The sequence below is a fragment of the Apostichopus japonicus genome, chromosome 12 (assembly GCF_037975245.1).
Source record: "Apostichopus japonicus isolate 1M-3 chromosome 12, ASM3797524v1, whole genome shotgun sequence".
NCBI lineage: Eukaryota > Metazoa > Echinodermata > Holothuroidea > Aspidochirotida > Stichopodidae > Apostichopus > Apostichopus japonicus.
Window position 1 is genome coordinate 5,134,163 of NC_092572.1, and position 25,740 is coordinate 5,159,902.

Here is a 25,740-nt window from a genome sequence, read left to right on the forward strand (position 1 = left end):
AATCTAACCACACCATCCTGTAATAGCATCTTATATTTTGATCTAATGCAATCAGCTCCCACAATGCACCATGCTGTAATAGTGTCTTACAGTTTATTTCATTGTAATCAGCTCCCACAATGCACCATCCTGTAATAGCATCCTATATTTGATGCAATCACCTCCCACAATGCACCATCCTGTAATAGCATCATACATTTTGATGCAATCACCTCCCACAATGCACCATCCTGTAACAGCATACATACATTTTGATGCAATCACCTCCCACAATGCACCATCAGGTCTGTTTAACCTACCTTGCTCTCATAGAACTTCTCTCGTTTTTCTGTCAGTATTGATCTGATCACACTGCCACTGTATTCTATCACCATCTCCCCGGCTTCGATTGGACGCCGGCAGAACAAACCCCTCCCATGGATGTGAGACCTGTAGAAAAACAATCAAAAACAGATTGAAAGTGAAGAAACTGGTGTTAAAAACAATACAGAGAACTAATAATCATTGTTATCTGTCTGTTTTTATTTCCACGCTGAAATTAAATCTCGCTGTCTCCCCACGGACATTAAATATGTGGAGATTAGTATGAAACATCCAATGTTGATTAATTTTTAAATTTAAACAAGTGGTTTTGCTATATTTTCAGAAGGGCTTCATGACATTGCAAATCTGGTTAGGAACCTTTAATTTTCTAAAATATTTGAAAGTCCTGTGGATCTTACATACACATTACATTTGGGAATTAATCGGCTAATAAATAGGTAATCAGGCTCAGCATGAGAAGGGATTAGTTCTTACCTATATGCACCCACAGCTTCCTTAGCTGTTTGTTTCAAATGTCTGAATCTCATCGCCATTGGTAAATCTGTGATGCTTGTAAACCGCCTGAAGTGGACGAAAGAAATAGCATGTTATGTAAACATAAACAACTGAAAAGATAGACACTTACTTACAGCAAAAAATCATGTTGTTTGGAAGCTTGGGTATCCATTTATGTGTGAAGCCCATGACCTTTGGTAAACCAGTGAAAATCAAAACACAAAACACACTTTAACAACAAAAGATCACTGTTTGAAGTGAATTCACAACAATGTTGTGAAATGTTATCACATGTGTATCTTAGTTGTGTTTATCATGTGTATTACAGTCCAGTATGTATCAAAGTCCAATGTGCATCAGTATCCAACCTCACCACAGGTACAGAAGTGTGCACTAGTGTGTATCAAAGTCCACCAAGAGTATCAAAGTCCACCATGTGTATCAAGTCCTGTGTGTGTCAGTATCCAAGTCCACCAAACATAATATAGTCCAGTAAAGTTCAGTGTGTATGAAAGTCCAATATGCATTAGTATCCAACCTCATCACGGGTACAGAAGTGTGCACTAGTGTGTATCAAAGTCCACCAAGAGTCTCAAAGTCCAGTGTGTACCTATGTGTGTCAGTATCCAAGTCCACCATACATATAGTCCAGTAATGTCCAGTGTGTATCCAGGTCCAGTGTACATCAGCATCCAACCTCACCACAGGTACAGAAGTGTACACTAGTGTGTATCAAAGTCCACCAAGAGTATCATAATCCAGTGTGCACCTGTGTGTATCAGTATCCAAGTCCACCATACATATAGTCCAGTAATGTCCAGTGTGTATCCAGGTCCAGTGTACATCAGCATCCAACCTCACCACAGGTACAGAAGTGTACACTAGTGTGTATCAAAGTCCACCAAGAGTATCATAATCCAGTGTGCACCTGTGTGTATCAGTATCCAAGTCCACCATACATATAGTCCAGTAATGTCCAGTGTGTATCCAGGTCCAGTGTACATCAGCATCCAAGTCCAACTTGTTAAAGAAAGTCTATAAGTGTATCTTAGATACTGTCTTGTTCCTTCAAACCATTTAACAGTCCACTTATGAGTCTGATGATAAAATGGTTACCTTGACGATTTGGGCTGGTTGCCTTCTTCGTCCTGCGGTTCTATCAAAGCATCATAGCAGGGGTGAATACGATGTTGCGATGCTAAGAAGCTGAATATATCGTGGTTGAGCTTGGCCCGGAAGACCTCGGCACGAGAACATCCGTGAGGATTAATTGGTAACTCCTGGGGAGGGGTGAGTTAAGAAATTTGCAAAATGAAAATATTGAGAGAAGTGGCATCAATTTACGTTGATAGTGAATAAGAATGTTGAGAGAAAATAATACTTCTTTGCCAGAGCATACTTAAAGTAAGGATTGAGAAGTGCAAACGAGTCTTTTAGGGCAAGTTAGAGATTGCGTTGTCTTTTCATTGAGATGGCCGGTCGCCATGGCAATTCTTCCGCTCTTCAAAAAGGAACTGAAACACAATTTTCAAATATCTGAAAGGTCAACGAGACCTCTCTTTCTAAAGTGAGAGCAAAATGGTTCCAAAAATTAGAGACCATGCAGGATTTATAAGACCCTTGACAAATCAAGTTTGCTGCAGCTGCTTAAAGGTCTGCTGTGTAGACCCCAACTATAGCACACTATCATGGAAAAGTTTCTTGAGATTACATAATCGACCTGCCTTGGTCGTAAAAAGACCTCTTTTTACCAATTAGTCTGCAACGCCTGCCACACATTTTTTCTTGTATGAAGGTCTTAGTGTGAACGCTGTATGATTAAATACACTGTAGACATGAACATATCTCTCCACAGTGTTTACACAAAGAGCCTAATGGTGTTAAGAAGCTATGCGGCTAATTGTCGAGCCTGAGGTGGATTTACGACCGTGGCAGGTCGATTCTGTAATCACAAAACTTTACTACCTATAGCGTGCTATAATTGTAGCCAATAAAGCAGATCTTTAAAAGCTATTTCTTGAGCCCTGATTTAGTTAAATAATGAAGTGTAAGGATGACATATATAATGCCTGCACCTAAAGCAACTTCATTAGAGGGGACACACAAGCTCGTTAACCTGGGTAACTGATTTTTCATGATTATACTTTTTTGAAGTGCATTACAGCAAGATGTAAGAGTTAAGGACTGCAATTTGCAGCAGTACATGCCATGTACTGATAGGGTGGGTAATAGTGATTTACAGAGAAGGGGGTGGGGGGTTGGGGGAACTTACAGGCTCAACTTTGACATCCTTCGGTGCATGGAATTTGAATCTATAATGCTGGCAATTCCTGGCCCCGTACAGCTGCTCCGTGAGAAAGACAATAGCGTCCTGCTTAATACCGATCACCTTCAGGAAGTCAACACCTGGATTGGAAATTCATAAATAAATGAGAAGGTAACTTACTGCAGAATTTATTCTGCAACAACTGTACTTCCATTATTGACTAACAAAAACAAAGTACAGAAATAGAAACGAATTGAACGATAACTTTTCTCAACAAACCGTAACCGCTGAGGACCATAAACTGAGGAAATTTTGAAGCACTATCAACTAATCCTACTCTAGTGACTCTTTCTTAAAAAAAAAAAAAAACATGTATCTTTTCAATGAGTCATTTAGGATGACAAACTGTTTAAACACCAGTAAAAACACCCAAACATTTGATTGGTAGAAATGTTGATAATTTGTTTACCTGCAAAGGACAGAGGTTTCAGTTTAGCCTGTATTCTCTGTTCCTGGACCAAATCAATCACCTTGGTCCAGACCTCCTCCACACTTAGTCCAGATGCCTCAAATCCATCGTCACTCTTAATCTCATAGACGAGATGAGGCTTACTGGTATCCGGCTGCTCCCACCTGCCTCTCTGTTCCTCCCTCTCCATCAGTGACATGAGTGCCGAGGTAGTGCCGTTGTCCGGGCTGGTGAATGGTTCTGCAGGGTCAAATAACGCACACATGAAAACAATTTGCAGATACCTACAGTTATGGGTACAGATTGACGATGGTAAACATGTGCGTTGCTAGATACAAAATATGTATATTAATATCAGTCAAAGCGCCATTTTGAAACTATCATTACGGTAAGCTGCAAACTCAATCTATTTTCAACTTGTTTTTTTCTTTTTAAATTTTTTTTTTAAACTGCTGGCAATATTACAAAATGTTAGCCAAGTGGCAAGAAGAGTTAAATGACTACAGATTGCTTATATTTCCTATGTGATAGCTTTACATGTTCTATTATATCTTATCTGTGTTTTTCATTGAGAAAGTAATGAGGCTCCTTTCATGTTCTGGTTCTGGAGATATAGCACTTTTGATAAATTTACAATTTGCCCACTGCTGACTCCAAATGACCTTTGACCTCCACCACAATCAATATGGTTTGCTAAACTAATTACAAGAAATAGACATGTCATATAGCAGAACTGCATAGGCAACCTCCCTTGAAATATCATATTGCACACTTGATATCCCTCTGCACACCTCAAATGACCTTTGACATTCATGAAAAATACTACAGATCATCTAACTCAACAACAGCAAGCTACACACCAAGTTTGAATTTCCAGCAACTTCTACTTCTTAAGATATTGTGTGAACAATGTTTTCAGACTCTAACCCTTGCTGACCCCAAATGACCTTTGACAAGTACCAACAACAATCACAAACCAGTTCTACCTGAGGGGAATCTACATACCAAATACGAAAAGTTCCCCAGCTTTCCTTCTGAAATTAGAGTGTTTACGAGCATGTGTCACATACACACGCACACGCCATCACCATCCTATAGATTCATTCTGCCCTCGACAAAGAAAGAAAAAATAATTGCTTACCTGATAATTCATCTACAGGGTCCGGTGTTAAGATGCTTTTCCCTTGAATAAAGCTTCGTTCCGTGGAATTCTCTCTTCTCTCGGTTAAAGTATCCCTGGCTTTGTTTGTAAGTCCGACCTTAACGGCAGTGTTAACGCTAAGGGGCTTTGTAATGGGTGTGGTCATTACTTGAGATTGGGTCTGAAGGCTGACGGTGGGATTCTTGACTCTTGGACCTTTCGGCACGGCCGACTTGAAGGAGGCCGACCTGCCTCGTGGTTCCTTCTTCATGTTGTGGGCCCTCCCGTAGACGTCGAAGCAGACTTTATTCGGGGACGGTTGTCTCGGGGTATCCTGCTGCTCTAGGACGAATCGTAAGGCACTGAGAGCGGGGTTGGTGAGAGGGAGCGAGGAGGTCGTCGTTGTATTGGCAAGGTTGTGAGTCTGTGGCATGTTGAGCACTGTTATGGGACTGGGAAGCACTGTGAGAGGCTGCGGCTGAAAGTTGATGAAGACCGGAGACAACAGTGGGGTCGATACAGGTTGTCTGGGTGGAGAAATGGACGAGACTAATTGTGCTGGCAAGATTGCTGACGTCGGCAGTAACCGGTTGGTGATGATATTCTGCGACGGTAACGACGTGACCACCTGCTGGGTTACGAGTCTGCTAGTAGGTGAAAGAGCTGTCACAATTTGATTTCTGATCACCTGCTGACTCTGCGGAACCAGGCTGAAAGACGGAGAGGGGTTGATTGTAAATATGTTAGGAGTCGCCATGGGTAAACTCGCTCTCGGCAGACCCAACTGTTGGGGGCCGACGGAGACGCTATTAGATTGCACGATGGTTGAATTACTGGTAGAGACTAACACCGATAGGGAATTTTCAGAAGGTTTCGGTTGACTTGCTGGCTTGGCAGGGCTTGCTCTCAAAATGCTTGCCCGTCCTCTCCTTCTGGTATGCCAAGGTGAAACTCTCCCCGTTGCTGCTGTTGTCGTCGTGGTAACCGGGGGTGGCGACTTCTTTGAGGGCACAAGGTTTAGAGTATTGCTGGATATAGCCTGGGAATAGGTCGCTAGGAGTTTCTCCGTATCTATGGAGGACAACTGCTGGCTGAGAGGAATAATTGGTGATTTCATCGGAGTCTTTTGTGAGTTTGATTGTTTGGAATCTCTGGGGGAATGCTGATCTTGCTTGTGATTCACAAAGTTGTCCTGGAATGTTTTGACCGACTGACCTGAGACACTGAAATTACTGACCGGTCGAAGGTTCTTCGAGAGGGAGAGACCGTAGCCGGTACTCTTGACCAGGTCCGGTGTCCTCACCACCACCACTTTACTCATGTTACTGGTACCCTTCGAGGCCTTTGCCTGAGAACAAAGCTTGTCTACTTCCGAAGGAGACAAGCTCCTCTTCTTCTGTTTGGAGACGTTACTAGAGTTTGACGAGACAAGCGCATTAAAGATGGCCGAATGGTTCGGTACATCGGTGGCGTTTGGTGACAGCTGACCAGGTGAAATATTAACATTGCCGTCAGTTTTCTGTACCTTACTTTGTGGTTCAGTAGAAGTTGATGTTTCTTTCACATGATTTTCATCCCTTACCATCGTGTTATTTAGATTAGATTCGTACCAGAGCTTTCGTTTCACCGGTATCTTGCTGTTGTTATCTGCTGCTGGAGCTCCCTGCTCCTTGGAGGAAGAATCCAATTCCGTGGTTGGTACGTTTTCGAGATTATTTCCTGAAGCGTTCCCTCCAGTCTCCGTACTTTTGGCGCAAGACGTTTGTGGTTTGCTTAAAGAAGGAACTTTTGTTAATACTGAATTGCTAGTGGAATTGCTTACAACTGTACCTTCTCCTCGCGAGGAATTCCCACCTGTTTCCTCTATTCCATCATCTGCCTTGGGAACGGTACTGACTTTATCATCTCCTGAGCCTCCAATTGGGTTTGTTCTCGCTTCTTTCTCTGTTGAACTTCCGGATTTCCTAAGACCTGCACTACACCCTGTCGGACTCTTCATTTCCAACGTACCATTTTCTGACCTCTTCCCCAGCAGCGATTTCTCATTCTCGACAGACACAACTGCCTTTGAAGCACCTTCTTCTTCTTCATCTTTCTCTACTACATTCAATTCTTTGCTCCCACGTTCCACACCTGGTGTCATCTCGTTAGCCGAATCTCCCGATGCTTTCGTGACAGAAGCTCGTCTCGTGCTTCTCCTGGTCGGCAGAGCCGGTGGAGACTTAACTTCCTTCTTCTTCGCCGATTCATCGTCTGTCTTAACCTTGGGAGGTCTGCCTCTCCGACTTCTCCTGACTGATTCCGGAGATTTCATAGCTGAACCGATATCACTGCTCGACGTATCCTCGGCTGCTTTCGATACCTCCGTGTTGAGCTTGTCCGACTGCGGCGAGATGGTGGGCGGTGGATTCTCTTCGCTGACTGGCTGTGGACCTGCCACACCTTCTTCCTTATGATTAACCACCCGTAGGATACGGGAAGATGTGGTCCTCATGGGGTATTTTTTCCGTCCCGGTGGAGTCAAATCAAATGTATCTAGATGTTCCTCTGCCACGAAAGTGTCAAACTTCAACTTTTCGGCCGCTTTCGTCGGGTATTGACCCTTTGAGGATGAGTCGACATCACCGTGGTCACTCGTATTGTTTAACAGAGGGCGCTCTGGCGGGTCAGAATTGTCAACCTTAGTCTCAGCTGCTTTCTGATCAGGTCTGTTATCCTCCAGTAAATTCTGAATCTCTAAAAATTCTATTGCCGTCTGAGCTAAAATTTCCAAATTTTCATCTAAGCCTGCTTGTCTGACTGTCTTAGTGGGAGAGGAGGAGTCTTGGTTTTGCTCATCTGCTTTCTTGTCCATTTCCTCAGATGTAGTCTGACAGTCATCGAGTTTAACTACCAATTTACGACCGCCCAGATTCCTCACTGTCACGTCATCGTTGTTATTCTGTGCTTTGGGAATGTCTGCTGGAGGTGCATCGTCCTTTAGTGAAACCTTTTCGCCATGGTTACCACCTTCATCTGATTCTCCTATTCGCGAAGATTTACTTTTAATAGCAGAACTGATGCCATCCTCATCTGGACTTGCATTAGAATCTGACTTAGTTCTGTTTCTCATTGGAGACTTCTCTGAACTGATTGGCTCAGAGCCAACATCGTTACCTAAAAGTTCCTTCCTTTGTCCAACTGTTTCTGACGATTGCTCAACATTTTTCAATGATAATTCTGAGGATGAACCACTAATTTCTTTACTACCACCTTCTTCCTTAGCAACAGTTGCATCATTTTTCGCAGAACTCTCTTCAATGAGACTTCCATCCTTCGACTCTTTAGATTTGGCACCTTCCTCCTTAGCAACCGTTGCATCATTTTTCGCAGAACTCTCTTCAATAACACTTCCATCCTTCGACTCTTTAGATTTGGCACCTTCCTCCTTAGCAACCGTTGCATCATTTTTCGCAGAACTCTCTTCAATAACACTTCCATCCTTCGACTCTTTAGATTTGGCAGCTGCGTTCGTGCACAAGGCGTTTTCCACTGATCGAGACAGAGCACTTAGCTTATCCTGAAGTTCCCCGATATTCACGGCCTGTTCATTGCCTCCCTCTTTCTGCTCCTCTACAGATCCTCCTGTGTCTGCTTCGGTATCCTGGTTACCGATGGAAGAGTCGTCCACAAATTGAATGGCGATGTCCTCACTGAGATTCAGAGTGTCGTCTAACACCAGCGTGATGACATTGCTGTCTGAGTCCTCCTCCACAGTTGCCATAGCAACATTACCGCTGCTGTTTGCACCGCTAGGTGCGGAGTTGAGATCTGTCCTTGAAGAGGACATGTTGTCCTGAGTAAAAGTTTCTGAGATAGAAGATGATAGTGACTGTTGACTGCTAATGGCCGATGAACTAACTTTTGTCTCCGTATTACTATTCATCACCTCTGGATCTTTTCCTGAGATAACTTTGGATTGTGATTGAAGTGGGACTGCTTCACTGTCTGACCTTTGACCTGAGGATAATTGCCCCTCTTGTGCAGAATTGACCTTTGCCATTTCCTCAACTTGTAATGAAGTCATCTCATTGCTAGTTTGTGTATCATTATGCAAAGGCTGTCGTACTATTCCAGCACCTTTCGAGGCCTCTGCTAACTTTCCACCTAACTTTGAATCTTTATCGGAGTCCATATCTGGGAATTGACCTGATTTAATTAGGTCGACCATGGCTCTCATGGCGGACGATTGTTCGTTAACATCCTCTATTGCGTTCTCGGGAGCAACAAGTCTGTCGGAAGGGTTTATGAATCCCCCTCCCTCACTAGACTCGCTCTCATTGGGTAGAGTTCGCATGACCTCCGATCCGTCTGTTGTTTCCCTCAAAGCTGCTTTGCCTCCAGGGGTATGCGCTGTCGTAAAGTTGTTCTCCGAAGTTTTCTCGATGGGGCTTAAATCTGTGATGTCTTCCAGGGGTTTCTGCTCTTCGTAGATTCTGATAGAGTAAACAGATCTCTTACCAGCGCTCTTAGTACTCCAGAAAACTCTCGAACATCTGAGAACAACAAGCAGTAGGCATAATAAGATCATTAGAATAAACAGAAGGAATGAAGAATATGTTACTTTTAATATCCATACCAGAAAGCCAATAGGCTTAGTGATGCTTCCCATGTTCATATGAGAACATTTAATGGCACACTTGTTATATTTTCAAGCTTGGATTGCAATTGACCTTTGACCTCCACAGACAATAATAAAGTTCTGGTACTCAGAATCAAGGTAATCTACATATCGGATATGAATTTCATCCAAGCTTTGCTTTTGGAGTTATTTTACAAGCTTTATAGACTTTAACCTCTGGTGACCTCACATGACCCTTGACCCCCACATTTAAATATAGAGTTCTTATACTTAGTAAGGAAGATCTTTATGTCACATAGGAAGTTCATCTAAGTTTTACATTTGAAGTTATCAAGTAGACAAAGTTTCTGACTTGACCTCTGGAGGCCCAAATAACCTTTGACCTTTACAAAGGTCAGTAGCTTTTGTGTATTCATGTATTTGGATTCGCATATCAACTACTGAGTTCATTATAGCTTGAGTTTACGATTTATTATAATTAATTTAAAACCTTACACAACTGGGTCACAATGGAATACTGGAATAGACCAAATCAATCTTTGATATAAACCAAGTTTGGTATTTGGAAAGCAATAGTAAAACCTTCACATACATAAAAAAAACATTACGCCAAAAAGAAACCAACAACAATCTTACCTAAACTCCAAGGGGAAGAGACCCTTGCGGGTATCTGATAAGGGTCCAAGTCTTCCCAGAACTTCCACCGTTAGAGATCCAACCAGGACTTTTACAGTCGTCGGTTCCAACCCCAGCGCTTGAGTCCGGTTCCACTTAATATTTTCCAGGCTCACACTGACCCTCCTAGCTACGGCAAAGTTGGATTCGATGACCTAGAGAAGATTTCAATCATACATCAGTCCCAACCGTGACAGGCAAAGATGGAGAATATGAATGATTCCATGAGCTAAAAGTACAACAGCCTTTACATTAGTCTCCATTATATCACATAACGTTTGACTATAGGACTCACAAATGATAGAATGCTTACATCTTATGTGCCTCCACCACAATGAATAGTTGCAATCTATTACCTAGTAATGGTACAACCTTACATTGGTCACAACTCAATCACACTCCATTCTATTACCCGGGAACAGCACCAACCCTCAGTCTTAACTCCATCAAGCACAGAGAAATGGAAATTAACTTTTTGATACTTGTCTTTAAAATTAAGAAACCCTTAAATCACTTCTAAAAGGTACTTAAAAGATATCTTGAAACAAAAAAAATAAAAATAAACTAAACAATTTTTACCCTTTATCTATGACTTTAATTGATCACATATTTATGACTCTGTTTTTAAGATGGTTTCTGAACAAGTAGAGAAATATTTCATAGCAATTACTAACATAGGAATGGTTAGGTCAACTGGGACAACACATCGCTTATACATAAAACAGCCAAACCATAAACTTAAGAACCTTATTATGTCAATAGCTGGCTATGAGATCATGCAGCCATTGTTTATGAGCCAAAGGGATAACATAAGTGATGAGCCTTGGGTAAAAAAAAATCACGGAACTTTGCAAAAATTGGGGTATAGGCTCCAGTTTGCGTATGTTACACTGTGTTAGGATAATAGTATTTGTCCCCAAGGTAGAAAAGAAATCACAGATATTCTGCGTATTCGCAGAAAAAGCTCATGCCTGTAACATACCTCTCTCTTGGCTGACAGTGTGTGCCTCTCACAGTAGACCCTCTTATCCTCCTGGAACACAGCCCTGCTGTTTCTAGCACAGATGAAGTGGTAGTTAGCAGGACAACCTGCCTGACAACAACCCACTGTAGCACCCAGATTACTGCAATGTTCGCATCGCTGTGGACAGAGGAAATAACTTGAATTCAAGTCTGTGGCATTAAAGACCAAGACTGAGACATCAAAGCTTAATCTTGTACCGTACATGGTACAAGTAAGTAAGTACAGTAAGTAAAACTTTATTGCTCCATGAAATCGGAAATTTCGACACTCGCACATTATAAGAAATACAAAAATATATATAAAACTATATTCATATTTACAATTAATAACTAAAGAAGGTCAGATCAAGTTAAATAGTTAAAGACAGAGAGCCTACCCATCCAAGGACTAGGCAACCACCTAACGAATCAAATTGCTGTTGTAAAGTTTTATTGCTCTATCTGGGTGCAGTGAAATTTGGCTTGCTATAAGGGTGTTGGCTCCACCCTATATTTACATGGCCCTCATAGAATATTAATGAAGAACCTGTGTTATAGAGTGACCTTCAATGGACTCACCATATGTCTACCCCTGTAGATGGCAGTATGAACATTGACCAATGACCCATCCACTTCCTCGAATACTTCAGCTGACCACAAGGCACAATTAATATGGATCCACTCATCCTGGAAACCAAAAATAACACAGGGTGAGATTACTACGTTGTTAGTAAAATAGAGAAGGTAATAGCAGCCCTGGAGTACAGGTTCGAATAGAACGACCTAAATACCTCAGATGACTAGTGACCTGACTTAGGGTGTGTTGTTCGCACAATTGACGTTGTGTTTATGAAGGGTGCACAATCCTACAAAATCTCTCAATGAGTCGGTATTCACATCTGGTCGGTTTTCCCTCAAGTTACCCTATTATATAGTTGACTCAATGTAATCAGTCTTACATGACACTCGTAACTCCCATATAATAACGGGTTTGCGGCAGTGTCTATCCACGGTCGATCACACCTCAAAGTTCCCTAATAAGTCCTAAGTGGCTTCCTGAGCCAAAGTGACACAATTAGAATACCAGCCATAACATATAGTCAGGGTGCAAGCCCGGTTTCATTTACACGTTTGAGGAAGGAAGGTTTGATGGTCCCGATCAGAAAAGGGCACAGGGGGTCTGGGGATTGAATATATATGAAATTTCCTTTTTTTTTCCAGGGGGCCATCTTGGATTCTGGCCGCCATCTTGAAAGTGGGTGGCCCAAGCAACATACCATGACCATCATCTGTTTCAGTGAGCTCGGAAACACCTTAATTGACCCCTCATTTGTTCATCTCCGATTTTTACAGCCAGATATATGACATTTCGTTTTTTTCTGGCGGCCATCTTGGATTTTGGCCGCCATCTTGGAAGTGGGTTACTCAAGCAACATGCCATGATCATCATCTGTTTCAGTGACCCCGGAAACACCTGAATTGACCCCTCATTTGTTCATCTCCGATTTTTACAGCCAGATATATGACATTTCCTTTTTTTCTGGCGGCCATCTTGGATTTTGGCCGCCATCTTGAAAAATCGGAACCGATAAAGTGGGTTCCACGGATAAAATCGATAGATAGGTCGAAAAGAAACTCCATGCCAAATTTGGTACTTTTGTCCGGCCGGTAACGTTAAGCCTAAAAATTGTTGCTAAGCCACCTGACTATTAAGCATGAAAAGAGCGCTATATAAATTTGGTAAAATAATAATAACAGTTACCTGTCCACAGTAGAGCAAGCGTCCTGCTTTATCAGGTTCGTCATCTCCGAGTTTACCACACAGCACACATCGTCTAGGGTCAGCCACCTCACCCTGGTCTTTCAAGGCTTTTCCTGTCAATGACAGAAAATATCAGAGAAATTTAGTTTCTATCTAAAACTGGAATCATATTCTTGTTGGCTTCATGACTCACTATAAGTGTAGACGAAAAGGACACTAAGGCTTCTACTGGATAATGTCATCTATTCAATCCGTGAAAACTACTAAAAATATATATATAAATTCTAGAAAGCCAGTGAGCTCCCCAATCTCTCCATGCCACATGAAGGAACGACCAAACAGAGGGCATGACCTCACACACTGGATAAACATGAGGCACACTCTCTTACAGTAATAAGTATTATATCAAAGAGTGACATGTTCTGTACTTCATTTACAGGATACAATGAAATGGATGGTATGGATCATACCATTATTTTCCCTTATTTCAGTATCTCCAAAGTGCTTCAGGGTGATACCAATTTACTCATTTTACCCATTTTGGGGGTGCTTAGTTACAATGCAATCTGATCTTGATGTAAACAGTTCATCATACCCCAGACATCCTCCAGAGATGATTTTGGTTGTCCAAACAGAATTTGGACAACCATTAAATATTTGCCCTGTTAGTGAATTCTATTTATTACATTACTTTCACGGCCAATATATGCTCCCTCAATATAAAATATACTAAAAGCAATTTCCCAGTTACTGTAACTATGTGGAAGACAGCACAATTTTTTTTTTCCGGTAACCGACTCCTGGATCAGTAACGAAAACTAGGGTCAGGGGTTAGCATTAACTGTAAAATGAATGGAGTTCAGGGTTAGGGTTAACTGTAAAACGAATGGAGTTCAGGGTTAACTGTAAAATGAATGGAGTTGAGGGTTAACTGTAAAATGAATGGAGTTGAGAGGTTAGGGTTAACTGTAATGCAAATGGAATTGATTGAATAATATTTATTTGTTGAAATATTTGTTTCTTACTTTTCTTTTGTATGAAATATTTGAGGGAAAACAAAACAACTATAAGACTGAACTTCTAATAAACTTAATATATTTTTGTCATAAATTACTAAGGTCATTTTGTTGCATTATGTCTGTGCTACTTACTTTCATCTTCAGTGAGTTCTCTTAGCATGCTAGGTTGTGGCAGTGGTGACAACCAATCCTCATCTTGCTTCCATAAGGCATAGTGGTGGTCTAGGTTTGGGGGCAGCACAGCATTTGGTAGCATACCACTAAATAAAAATATATAAAAAATGCACTCAATAGTGAATTTACTAAGCCTTGATGACTTCATTATAGTTTAAGTGATGCCAATCTTTGGAAACGCTTTCCAGATTTTTCAAACCCGAAAAAAATTGGAATTTTCCTACAAAACCTGTATTTTTGCAAAAATAGCGTAGAAGCCAAGCAAACAATATTTTATCAATCAAAACAAAAACCAATCAATCATGATTTAAACATGAATGTGAAGCCGACATAGAACTACAACTTTAATACATTGTTTAAGAAAATCAACCAATCAAAAATACTGAGAGCAGGTACATTATCAATATTAGCAAAGAATAGACAAATTAATTTGAAATTATTTGGAGAACATGACTGAACATTTTATCACCAAAGAGTAAAACTTCACTAGCCACTTCCAATAAAAATACAAATGTACTTAAAATGAATATGGCAGGCTGCTATGACTTCATCATAGTCGGAGTGATACCCAAGTGCAGGCAGTGATACCCAAGTGATGCCAAAGTGTACCCAAGGGATGCCAAAGTCATGCATCACATGTTCACTGACAACCAGGAAGCGAGGTAACATAAACAAGCTTGCCTCATTTCTGCCAAGCCTTGTAATCAACACCGGTTTGGCATTAATCAGGTAGATTTAGGTCAATTCTATCAATTTTCTGACTACTTTAGTAATTTGACATTTTCAACAGAACCAAAGCGATCATCTGAAATACCAGGGAATAAGCTTTTCCCTAATTTTTGCCCACCTGATAATTCAAACTATTTATTCTGATCCGTGTAGTTGTAACAATTCTTACTAGTTTTGATTTGTGAATCTATATATATGAATCACAGCAAAACAGAAAGTGAAAAAAAAATAATCCAAACTGATGAGCACTTTGCATTATTTCTTAACCTTGCCTTAACCTTACCTGAAACATTTTAACTTAACTTTCAATACAAATGTCAACTACTCTGCCAATAAATATTGACTTCTTCTCGGACTGTTTGTTTGTAATAAATATTCACTAAACACTGGACAGAAATGTTGAAAGTGCACAAAGAAACTTACTCGGGATATTTCTTATTTTTCTCCCAGGCGTTGCTTTTGTCGACGTCACTCCAGGGGAACATCTTCTGTACGGTCTTGGTGAGAACCTGCCTGGCGATGCGATTACCCTTCCTCAACCCCAGGGACGACTCCGTCTCCTTCGACATGGAGGCTTGGATAATTCCCGCACAGTCATCAATGAATTTATTCTGGTGAGAGCAATATTTTTCGAGACTAGCAATGCTTGTAATATCACCGACTGTGCAAATTTTGTAGCAATGTGTTTTTATAAAACTGTAGTAAATTATATCAGAGCATGCTAAGATTTGCATCGTGAATATTCATTACATGATTTGCATAGTAATTTATGTTGGGGTGACTCCTACATTACTTCACTTTGGTATTTATCTTTACACAGTCTTGTGTGGCAGATTTTAAATTACTTTGTTTCATGCCTCGATGAATATATATATTTAGGGATTGTTAGCTCAGTGGTTAACGCCGGTGCCTTTCAATCGTAAGGTCCCCGGTTCGAGTCACTCCAAGATTAATGTATGTCGTCCAGTTACAGAGTTGTTGACATTGACAATTCATAATCATGGACGTTAAATATGAACCTAAGAGACTGACTTCAGCCAGCTTGCGGCTTTGATAAGCCAATGATGGCTTCTTCGCAAGTTCCTGCTTGCAGGAGGATCTAATATACATACATACATGTATGTCCTGAACCCATGTTGGTCTGCTCTGTAGTTTCTAGATTTCATGTCCTCAGACCAACATTACAATATCATCGGCTGTGCGAAGGAAAGATCCCAGGGGACTGGCTGAGCCAAGTGATTGGTTGACTCGTACTGCCTAGTTTTCCATCCTATCTACTCGTTTTAAAACTAGCTCTTTACATCATGATCATACACCAGGTATAATACACTTAATAACCAATTGCCTGTTGAACTGCAGGAATAATTTATCGCTTCACAGAGAGCTATAAAATACGGGCAGTGTTGCTACAAGAATGCTAAGATCATATAGTAGTTTTGTACAAAGGAACCATAGTACTTAATAACAGACTGGCACTACACAAAATGTGAACACTAAATTATACCCTAAACAGCATTTACAGGAAAAAATATAATTCAATACTATTTCAGCAGATTGCTACAACTATGCACAATGAATACACAGTTGAGAATTCCTGTGACATTACGAAGGGAATTATAAGATCAAAGAGGCATGGTCTAAATTCAGTGTGTCATTACCTTACATTGCCCTCACCCCAAAGACATGATGACAACCTGCAGAGAAAGGCGTGAGGTAAATTCAACGAGCTGCGTCCTTACACCAACATGTTTCCACAAGACAGAAGGCTATCCTCCATTTGTGTACTGTTAAAAAATCCACCACTGTACACACTCCTCCCCTCCCCTCCCTCCCCCCATCTTATACCACTGATTTGACATTGACTTCTTCCGTTACTCATTTAATACTCACCACACTTGTGTAGTCTCCAGCCTCCATTTTTAATTTAATTGCCCTAAAGTCTCTGAAATGGAGTTTCCTTTTCTTCTTTTCTGTTATTTCCTGAGTGGTCGTCACCTCGTTACTGACGGTACTTCCCCATTCTGTGCCCTTATAGTCCCCTGACTGGTCACCTTCGCTCCCCCCATCTTCAGTCCCCTTTCTGTTTCCTTGTTCTCCGGGCGGAACCCTCTCTGATGGTGACTCATTTGTTACCTTAGCAACGATTGTTCCCTCTTCATCACGGGTCAATACACAGCTTCCTCTTCCCTTACCACCATCAACCAGACTTTTGACCAACTTCGCCCCTTCATTGATTATTTCTGTTCCCCCTGTGGTCTTTCCTTCCCCCATTGCTCTCACTTGTGTGTATTTCACATCCTCCTCGGTCCCCTGTTTCTCATTCTTCTGGCATTTCTCCATCTCTTTTTTCACAGTACTTACTTTATCATCTTCCCCAATATCCTTGCATGCATCATTGTCTAGCCTATCAAGCCTATCCACCGCCGATATTATACTTTCTTCCTTCGATGTGTTTCCTCCTGGAATATCTTTTCCCATCAAACTACCATCTCTATCTATCTTGTCATTTACATTAGACACCCCATCTGCTCCTCCTTCTGCCCCAGACACTCTCCCCTTATCTCTCTCCTCTCTAGTTCTCTTATCTTCAACATTTGATTCATCTGATGGATGTTTTTTATCTAAACCTAAATGAGTTCTCGGTAGAACGTTTGACGCCTCTGGTGATTCAGAGTCTGTTGCTTCGGACATCGGTGGTTCTGGAGTATACCTGATGATGGACGAGTCGCTGGAAGAGGGGGAGGGAGAACGACCAGGCAGAGCGGGTTTCTTATTCGCCCCCAAGTAACGAAACTGATGAGGGAAAGAATTAAATGAAGCTATTGGAATGTGGATAGCCCATGAACAGACTAACTGAAAATTAACCTTTTTGCATGTTAGAGTATCATAACATGTTCTTAAACTTTGTTAATCAAAGAGAGTTTAGCTTCAATTTTCTACTTCTAAAGTACCACCCCTGCTGGATTTTACAATTCGAATATTGAATATTCGCATATTCGAATATAAAAGAAGAACCTTATAAAGACTAATCAAGTATTAATTAATATAATTGCAATCCTGAATTTTTTTGTATTTTTTTCAATAATTTTTTATCACATACATTCAAATTTTTATACCCCATGAAGTTTAACCATTGAATGAGTCAGATCTCTATAGCAAACAAAACAGCTTGTTATTTCAGCCAGTGTTGCATAGCAACAGCAAAATATCCATAAAATGCGTAATGTATTAACTAATGCAATGCGTCACTATCTTACACTGGCACAGAGAATATATATTCTATTGCTTACATTTAAATTCATGAATATATCAGTTTTAGTTTTTGAGCAGTTAAGATGTCTTCACAGATGAAATTTTTGTTGGCAACAGACTGGTAGTACTGGAATACACACAGCAGTAAGAATACTAGTAAAAATAGAAGCCTCCTTGGTCGGAGTACAAGTCTCTGAGCTAGAGAATGAAGTACTTAACCTTGCACGAGTATCGAGGTTCCTAAAGTGTATGAAGTGTGAGTACCAAAAAATGTAATAAAAAAAAATTAATTAAAATTGTTTAAACTGTTGTCTTTCCTTTGATAACAAATATAAAAATATTGTCCCCGGCAGGACCTCTCGCGAGGTCGGTCAGGGGTTAAAATTCTTTATTACATGTTACAGAGTAGGAGTACAAACCAATTGAAGCTATATAGGTAAACAGGCAACTACTATAGAATATGCATAACAGACTCAGCGAAATCATCTTCAAACGATAAAGCAGAATTCAAACCACATAGTTTCGTTTGTACTGAGGTCATAAAACTGAGACGCATTTTTCTCACACAAAGTTACTCTTTTTTCTTTTCTTTTTTCAGAATTAACAATCAGCCCTCATTGTTTCATATGTTTTCATCAATATTTAGGCTTCCAGGTTATTTATAGTTTACCTTCCTGTGTGGCCATATCAGATGACCGGCCATCTTACAAGCAAACATGGTTTTCATGACGTTTGTAAACCCAGCCTGTAACTCTTCTTCGATCTCAATCTGCCAGGGGGCTGGCCTATCGGGCTCGCATCCCTCGCACAGGTACGGGATGGTGTCTGGTAGGTCTGTTAAAATATTGTACAGGTCATCTGAAAGGAGGAAAAATGAAAAAGATATTGGTTAAAGGCATTACAGACTTGCCCCAAACCACATGCGGCCATCTGAAAAAGTTAACTTTCTGTTGCTTGCAAGTGACGTTTTGTTTGTGTCGCTACAAAATGCAGACAGTAATGAAACCTGATACCTTAATTGTTATCTTTTGTATCGATTGTATACTGTGATGTGGGTATTGACCGCAGCTGTATGTACTGACTGTACACTAGTGTCTAATTACCGACGGTAGCAAGCTGTGTGTGTATATTCTGGGATCGAGTCTTCACACCCTTTAAAGCAACTACCTCAGGCTCAGAATACAATGATTTATTTTTATATCCAATTGAAGAAGTGATTAAAATTTTGTCAGTCAAATATTCTTGATAAACGACTACCTAATAGACATTTAGCTTGCTAACCACTACAAAGTACGTTTCTGTTTAAGAATTGCTCTTTCACAAAGATAAAGAAAAACACAAAACAAATACCCATGTTTATTACCTTGTATTCCTGGATGTTCTAAAATCGCATAAAAGTTGCCAACTTATGAATGTCTTCTACAGACGGAATAACATATGATGGATTAGGATACTTAGCATGCAAGTCAGAATCAAAGAATATGAAACTAATTATTATATAATTATTCAGATACCTGCCATGGTGCGATGTGCATTTGATGAAGATTACTGAGGTCACACACGGATGAACCTGAGGTTGGGAGTTCTTGGGGGGGGGGGAGGAGAGGGGGGTGTAGTGGGGGACAGGAGGGAAAGTGACAATTTAGTCCTTAATCTCACCTGTTAAATTCTCACACTTTGAATGAACCCAAACATTGCACTGTCCACACTGCATCATCTTAGATTCGAAGTCATCCGCTTCATAGCATTGCCTACATATAGGGCAGTAGTTACCTAACAGATGAAAGCAAAACACAGTCAAAGAATGAATCCTAACACAGTAGCATTGCCTACATATAGGGCAGTAGTTACCTAACAGATGAAAGCAAAACACAGGCAAAGAATGAATCCTAACACAGTAGCATTGCCTACATATAGGGCAGTAGATAACCTAACAGATGAAAGCAAAACACAGTCAAAGAATGAATCCTAACACAGTAGCATTGCCTACATATAGGGCAGTAGTTACCTAACAGATGAAAGCAAAACACAGTCAAAGAATGAATCCTAACACAGTAGCACTGCCTACATATAGGGCAGTAGTTACCTAACAGATGAAAGCAAAACACAGGCAAAGAATGAATCCTAACACAGTAGCATTGCCTACATATAGGGCAGTAGTTACCTAACAGATGAAAGCAAAACACAGTCAAAGAATGAATCCTAACACAGTAGCATTGCCTACATATAGGGCAGTAGTTACCTAACAGATGAAAGCAAAACACAGGCAAAGAATGAATCCTAACACAGTAGCATTGCCTACATATAGGGCAGTAGATAACCTAACAGATGAAAGCAAAACACAGTCAAAGAATGAATCCTAACACAGTAGCATTGCCTACATATAGGGCAGTAGTTACCTAACAGATGAAAGCAAAACACAGTCAAAGAATGAATCCTAACACAGTAGCACTGCCTACATATAGGGCAGTAGTTACCTAACAGATGAAAGCAAAACACAGGCAAAGAATGAATCCTAACACAGTAGCATTGCCTACATATAGGGCAGTAGATAACCTAACAGATGAAAGCAAAACACAGTCAAAGAATGAATCCTAACACAGTAGCATTGCCTACATATAGGGCAGTAGTTACCTAACAGATGAAAGCAAAACACAGTCAAAGAATGAATCCTAACACAGTAGCATTGCCTACATATAGGGCAGTAGTTACCTAACAGATGAAAGCAAAACACAGTCAAAGAATGAATCCTAACACAGTAGCATTGCCTACATACAGGGCAGTAGTTACCTAACAGATGAAAGCAAAACACAGTCAAAGAATGAATCCTAACACAGTAGCATTGCCTACATATAGGGCAGTAGATAACCTAACAGATGAAAGCAAAACACAGGCAAAGAATGAATCCTAACACAGTAGCATTGCCTACATATAGGGCAGTAGTTACCTAACAGATGAAAGCAAAACACAGTCAAAGAATGAATCCTAACACAGTAGCATTGCCTACATATAGGGCAGTAGATAACCTAACAGATGAAAGCAAAACACAGTCAAAGAATGAATCCTAACACAGTAGCATTGCCTACATATAGGGCAGTAGATAACCTAACAGATGAAAGCAAAACACAGGCAAAGAATGAATCCTAACACAGTAGCATTGCCTACATATAGGGCAGTAGTTACCTAACAGATGAAAGCAAAACACAGTCAAAGAATGAATCCTAACACAGTAGCCTACGGTTACCATTTGTCAAGGATAAATCGACCACAGAAAACATGAAATTCAAGAAATTTGTTAAACTTTATATGAAAGCAGATTTGTGAAACTTTGATATGTAAATTTTACCAAACCTGATGGGCACTTCATAAACAGTAAAGTTGATCAAACCAAGATAATCTTCACATTTACTTTTTTCTACCAAACGACCATTAATTAGCGATTTACTAATCAGCATAATTGTAACTGGTATTGAGATGTATACTTCTATTCCATCAAACTATCTATTCCCACCCCCCCCCACCTTCCCCACCACCTCCTCACAAACCCACCCTCATCCCTGCAGACAATCCATAAAGGCAAATATAACAAATGTTTAGGATAAGAAATACTCTTACCAAGTCTAAAGAGGGCAGCACATTCTTCGCAGAGAGAGAAGTCGCTAGACCATGATGCTTTCGGATCCTTCCCTGGCGACGTGCTCCCACAGCTTCTACACTTGACACACCGTGAACATATCTTGACAGAAAATACAAAATCCGACGATAAACTACCAAGTGTATCGGAATCAATAAACATTAAGAGATATTATTAACTTCAGCTTTCAGTATTCCACTCCAGGTACACCAAGAAAACAAAATTACTTTTTTGGTTTGAATAACATTACAAATTGAGTTGTGGCTTTGAATAAATAAATTTTAACGCTTACCCATATTCTCCGTCGCTTAGACTTCTTTGTGGGGTAGTTTGGACCGAGACATTCTGCGTGATAGCATGTGTGACACTTGTCACATGTTAACAACTGGAGAGAGAAATGCATAAAGATTCTATACTATCGGTATGAGAGTGTGAAACACTGAAACATGTTGGATCTATGTTTAACAAAGCTCTGTACTTGATTTCACCTTTAAAAGGTTCAGAAGTGCACTCAGAGATTTCATTTCTGCAAGATGCTGCTATCCTGTATCAATCAACTTCAACCACGTGTCAAATACACAACCTTGTGTTGTTCATTTTATTTATTCTTTTGCTTTTGTTGTGCATTGAAAGCTTTCTACTTTCCAAATGCTTTCCAAACTGCCTCTTTTCTTCTCAATACCAACTTCCTCCATTAGTTCTCCCTCATGCATCACTTTCTGCTGATAAAACCTAGCTTTCTAGTCAACACACAATTCATATCTTACAGTACACATAACATTCTATCATCAATGAATACCTCAGGCATCACTGTCTGCTGATAAAACCTAGCTTTGTAGTCAACACACAATTCACATCATACAGTACACATCAATGACTATCTTCCTAGCTGTTTCCATAGTAACCTACACTTCCTTTCAATAGAATTCTGCACATTTGAGAGCACTATTTTGTGCTACAGAGTACATTCAATGCCAGCCCTGCTAGCTAACTGCTCCATATCTTACTTTGGTGTTCACACTGCAAGTTTTTGAATCAACATTACAGTCAACCATTCAACATCAACCAAAATACTCTGGCATCGTACACAAATCATTGTTCTTAGAAAGTTCTTGGCTGCATAGTTGTCAAAATCTTTGACCTTATATTTTATTGATCATTTTCCATCAGAGCTTGAGAAGAAACATTGGAGACATTGATGTGACGGTTCAAAAATGCAAAAATTAAAATAAACCCCACCCCCCCTCCCAAAAAAAAAAAAAAAATTGTAATGTGAATCCCTAGCCAACTGTTTCCATGGTAACATACCTTGTTTTGTCGTCCACATACATTGCACACCTTACAGTTTCTACAGCACCAGTTTTCCCTGTTCTCATTCTCTAGGGGATGGTCCTCTCCCTCGAGACAGAACTCGTGAAAACCCTCGCAGCACACGTTACAGTAGAGTAGCTGTAGGCCAACAAAATATATATCAGAGGAATGTGACCACAAATCTAAAGATGCTATTATCCAGCATCATATCCAGTTTTTCTCAGAAGAGGGAGTCTGGGAATCGAGTATCAGCAGATACCGATATTACAGTTACTAAATCAATAGTCGTGCATAAGACAACACCTGTGCATTGTATGGAAGGCCAGCTTACTACATGGCATTACTAACACAGCACTAACATTTCTAAACTTTGTACCTTGGTTTGAGTAAAGTTATATTTGCAAGTAAAATTCAGTGCAAAAAAATTTAAAAATTTAAAAATTCAATAGAAGAGGTCACCTGCCTGGATCCACGCCCTGGTATCCAACTCGTATTCCCAGTATAACAACTGAAGAATTTCTGTTGCTTTCAACAGAAATTATATAGGCCAACTAAAATGGATACAATTTTTGCTTATTTAGAATCAGTATGCAATCAGAAAATTCCAACTCAAATAAAGATAACAGATATGTTGCAAATAAAATTTAAGTCAATAGGAGACCAAAAAAGATTGGTTAAAAGGTCATGTTGTTAATGATTGGTTGATAGACCTGTAGAAAAGCCTCATAATGACGCGAGTAAATTTATGTCAAAATTCTTACATCGTGCTTTCCCAAGCTGCCGCATAAGAAGCACACGATCCGAGGTATAAATGGCTCAGATGAAATCAGCGACACTCCCTGCCTCCAAAGAACATCCATTTCAAAGTTTTCCTGCGAGGAGAAATAGAACAAACACAACAGTCAGACTCATCAATGATATCTACTGCATGATTATTGTATAGAGCGTGGTGGCCAATTGGCTAAGGCGTCAGACTCGTGATCCAAGGATTGCCGGTTCGATTCCTGCCTAGTTCATTACGTTGTGTCCTTGGGCAAGATGCTTTATCTCACATGCCTCTCTCCACCCAGGGGTTTAATGGGTACCTGTGAGGTAACTTGTCTTTGGGCCCAGTATATAACTGCTGCCGACTGGAGGGATTGTCTCTGGGACAGGTTATCACTGACCAGGGGTAATATAACTTCTGTAAAGCGCTTTGAGACCTATCGCTGGTATAAAGCGCTATATAAAAAGCAAATATTAAATATTATTAGAGGGGCCTGACATTTCCATCCCATCAACAAAAATAGATGAACGACACATGCAACTTGGAAGGACGACTTATTTCGAACATTGAGCGATGAACAGAGTCAAACTATTTTCTTCCGGTAATCACCCCTAACAGTCCATCTTAACAGAGAACCAATGTGGATGCAACGCTATCACACCTGCTAGGATAAAAAACTCAGGACATCTAACTGTACAATGTCTTAAAGTTTTGAATTTCTGAGTAATGTTTGCTTTGTTTTTCCCCCAAGAATGACACCTCTTTCCAGTTATAAGGAGGGTGGTGGAACCTGCTGCCTGGCACTCTTTTTATTACAAAAGTGATCAAATAAACTACATGGATGATTGAAACAAGGAATTCTAGGAGAGGTTCTTCTAAATATGTGTTATCAATTTTCTTTTTCTCCCATCGTTTTAAATCTGTGACTGTGGGCTACCCTCGTTCTGAATTAACTCCCCAATGCAATCAACTATTTACACCCATTTCCACATATTAAGTACCCCATAATCTCCTCCTCTCCACCACACAGATATTCCAGACAACATACAAGATGATATAATCCTATTTTGCAAGGTGCCAAAGTGTCTGAATTTAAAACTTGAAAAATACTTTACTACTCACAACTATATTAATTGCAAATAGCATTTGCAATATTTGTCAATATCGAAATAGCATTGAAAAATGTATCGAAATAAAACTTTAAAACACTGTCTTAAGAACAAAGAGAGGACGACTCACCAGAAAGTTGATCTTTATGAGATGCTTCTCAGGTTTCTTCGGCGGAATCATTTCCATCTGAGGTCGTTGGAATGTCGCTACCGTTGTGGTCAATACCGAGCCTTTCGGTTTATTCTGGGGAGCGTTGCTCTTTACTTGGACGGATGACGCGCTTACAGCCAGCCTTGTGATTGGTCGTCGATCAATTGCGACATCCTGAAAAAGATTAGTTCAAACGTCTTCTGAATTTGGCCGCGAGGTATTCATCCCATAAAGAGACTCATTTCTAAACCTCGGTCGCACATTGCCTTGACTGAACACGACCAGACTAGATGCGACCATTGGGACCTAGTTTTCCATTTTGGTCAAGACCCTCTAGTTTTACAACTGACCCCACTGACAAGCTGGTGATTTGTTAACAATCAGTGTAACATGTGTTAACAATCCATGTTAACAATGATGTTAACAATGCTGTAACACTGACAAAACTGCTGATTGTTCAAATAAAATGTTTCTTGTTAACAAAGAGTGCTACTTTAAGTAACATGGAAACTTGCTTCCCTGTGATTGGATTACATTTGTTACAACTAGCTAGTTTTAGTCGTGTATAACCGCACACTGTCCAGTTCAGCCAGTAAGTAAAACATTCCATTCCGAGTTTCCCTAAAACTGACAAAAATCTTGAACCTAGCCTTAAAGTTAAAGTTGAACGTATACAGCCTTGTTCAAGGTTCTCTCACACAACTTTACAACACTAATCATTGGTAAATTCTCACACCCACACATAACCGAAGTGTACGCAATACAAGCAATCCCTCCCGGGGCACTATAGCGCACAACAACTACGTGTGCCCTGGGGGACTTCCCATAGGATACAGCCAC

At 40.3% G+C, this 25,740-nt stretch overlaps 1 protein-coding gene across 1 annotated transcript in view; it reads right to left on the reverse strand.

Annotated features, from left to right (window-relative positions):
* LOC139976720 (histone-lysine N-methyltransferase 2A-like) overlaps positions 1-25,740 on the reverse strand; it is a 40,424-nt gene that overhangs the window by 2,734 nt on the left and 11,950 nt on the right. The window contains exons 8-27 of the mRNA XM_071985383.1: positions 24,880-25,074; positions 23,636-23,746; positions 22,872-23,012; positions 21,856-21,948; positions 21,545-21,665; positions 19,589-19,702; positions 18,600-18,787; positions 16,568-17,470; positions 15,101-15,288; positions 13,907-14,034; positions 12,756-12,868; positions 11,573-11,680; positions 10,974-11,132; positions 9,953-10,146; positions 4,696-9,230; positions 3,555-3,794; positions 3,092-3,225; positions 1,936-2,099; positions 799-885; positions 300-429 (exon numbers count right to left, since the gene is read on the reverse strand). Of these exons, the coding sequence (XP_071841484.1) occupies positions 300-429; positions 799-885; positions 1,936-2,099; positions 3,092-3,225; positions 3,555-3,794; positions 4,696-9,230; positions 9,953-10,146; positions 10,974-11,132; positions 11,573-11,680; positions 12,756-12,868; positions 13,907-14,034; positions 15,101-15,288; positions 16,568-17,470; positions 18,600-18,787; positions 19,589-19,702; positions 21,545-21,665; positions 21,856-21,948; positions 22,872-23,012; positions 23,636-23,746; positions 24,880-25,074 (8,046 nt within the window). The remainder of the gene's footprint in view (positions 1-299; positions 430-798; positions 886-1,935; positions 2,100-3,091; positions 3,226-3,554; positions 3,795-4,695; positions 9,231-9,952; positions 10,147-10,973; positions 11,133-11,572; positions 11,681-12,755; positions 12,869-13,906; positions 14,035-15,100; positions 15,289-16,567; positions 17,471-18,599; positions 18,788-19,588; positions 19,703-21,544; positions 21,666-21,855; positions 21,949-22,871; positions 23,013-23,635; positions 23,747-24,879; positions 25,075-25,740) is intronic.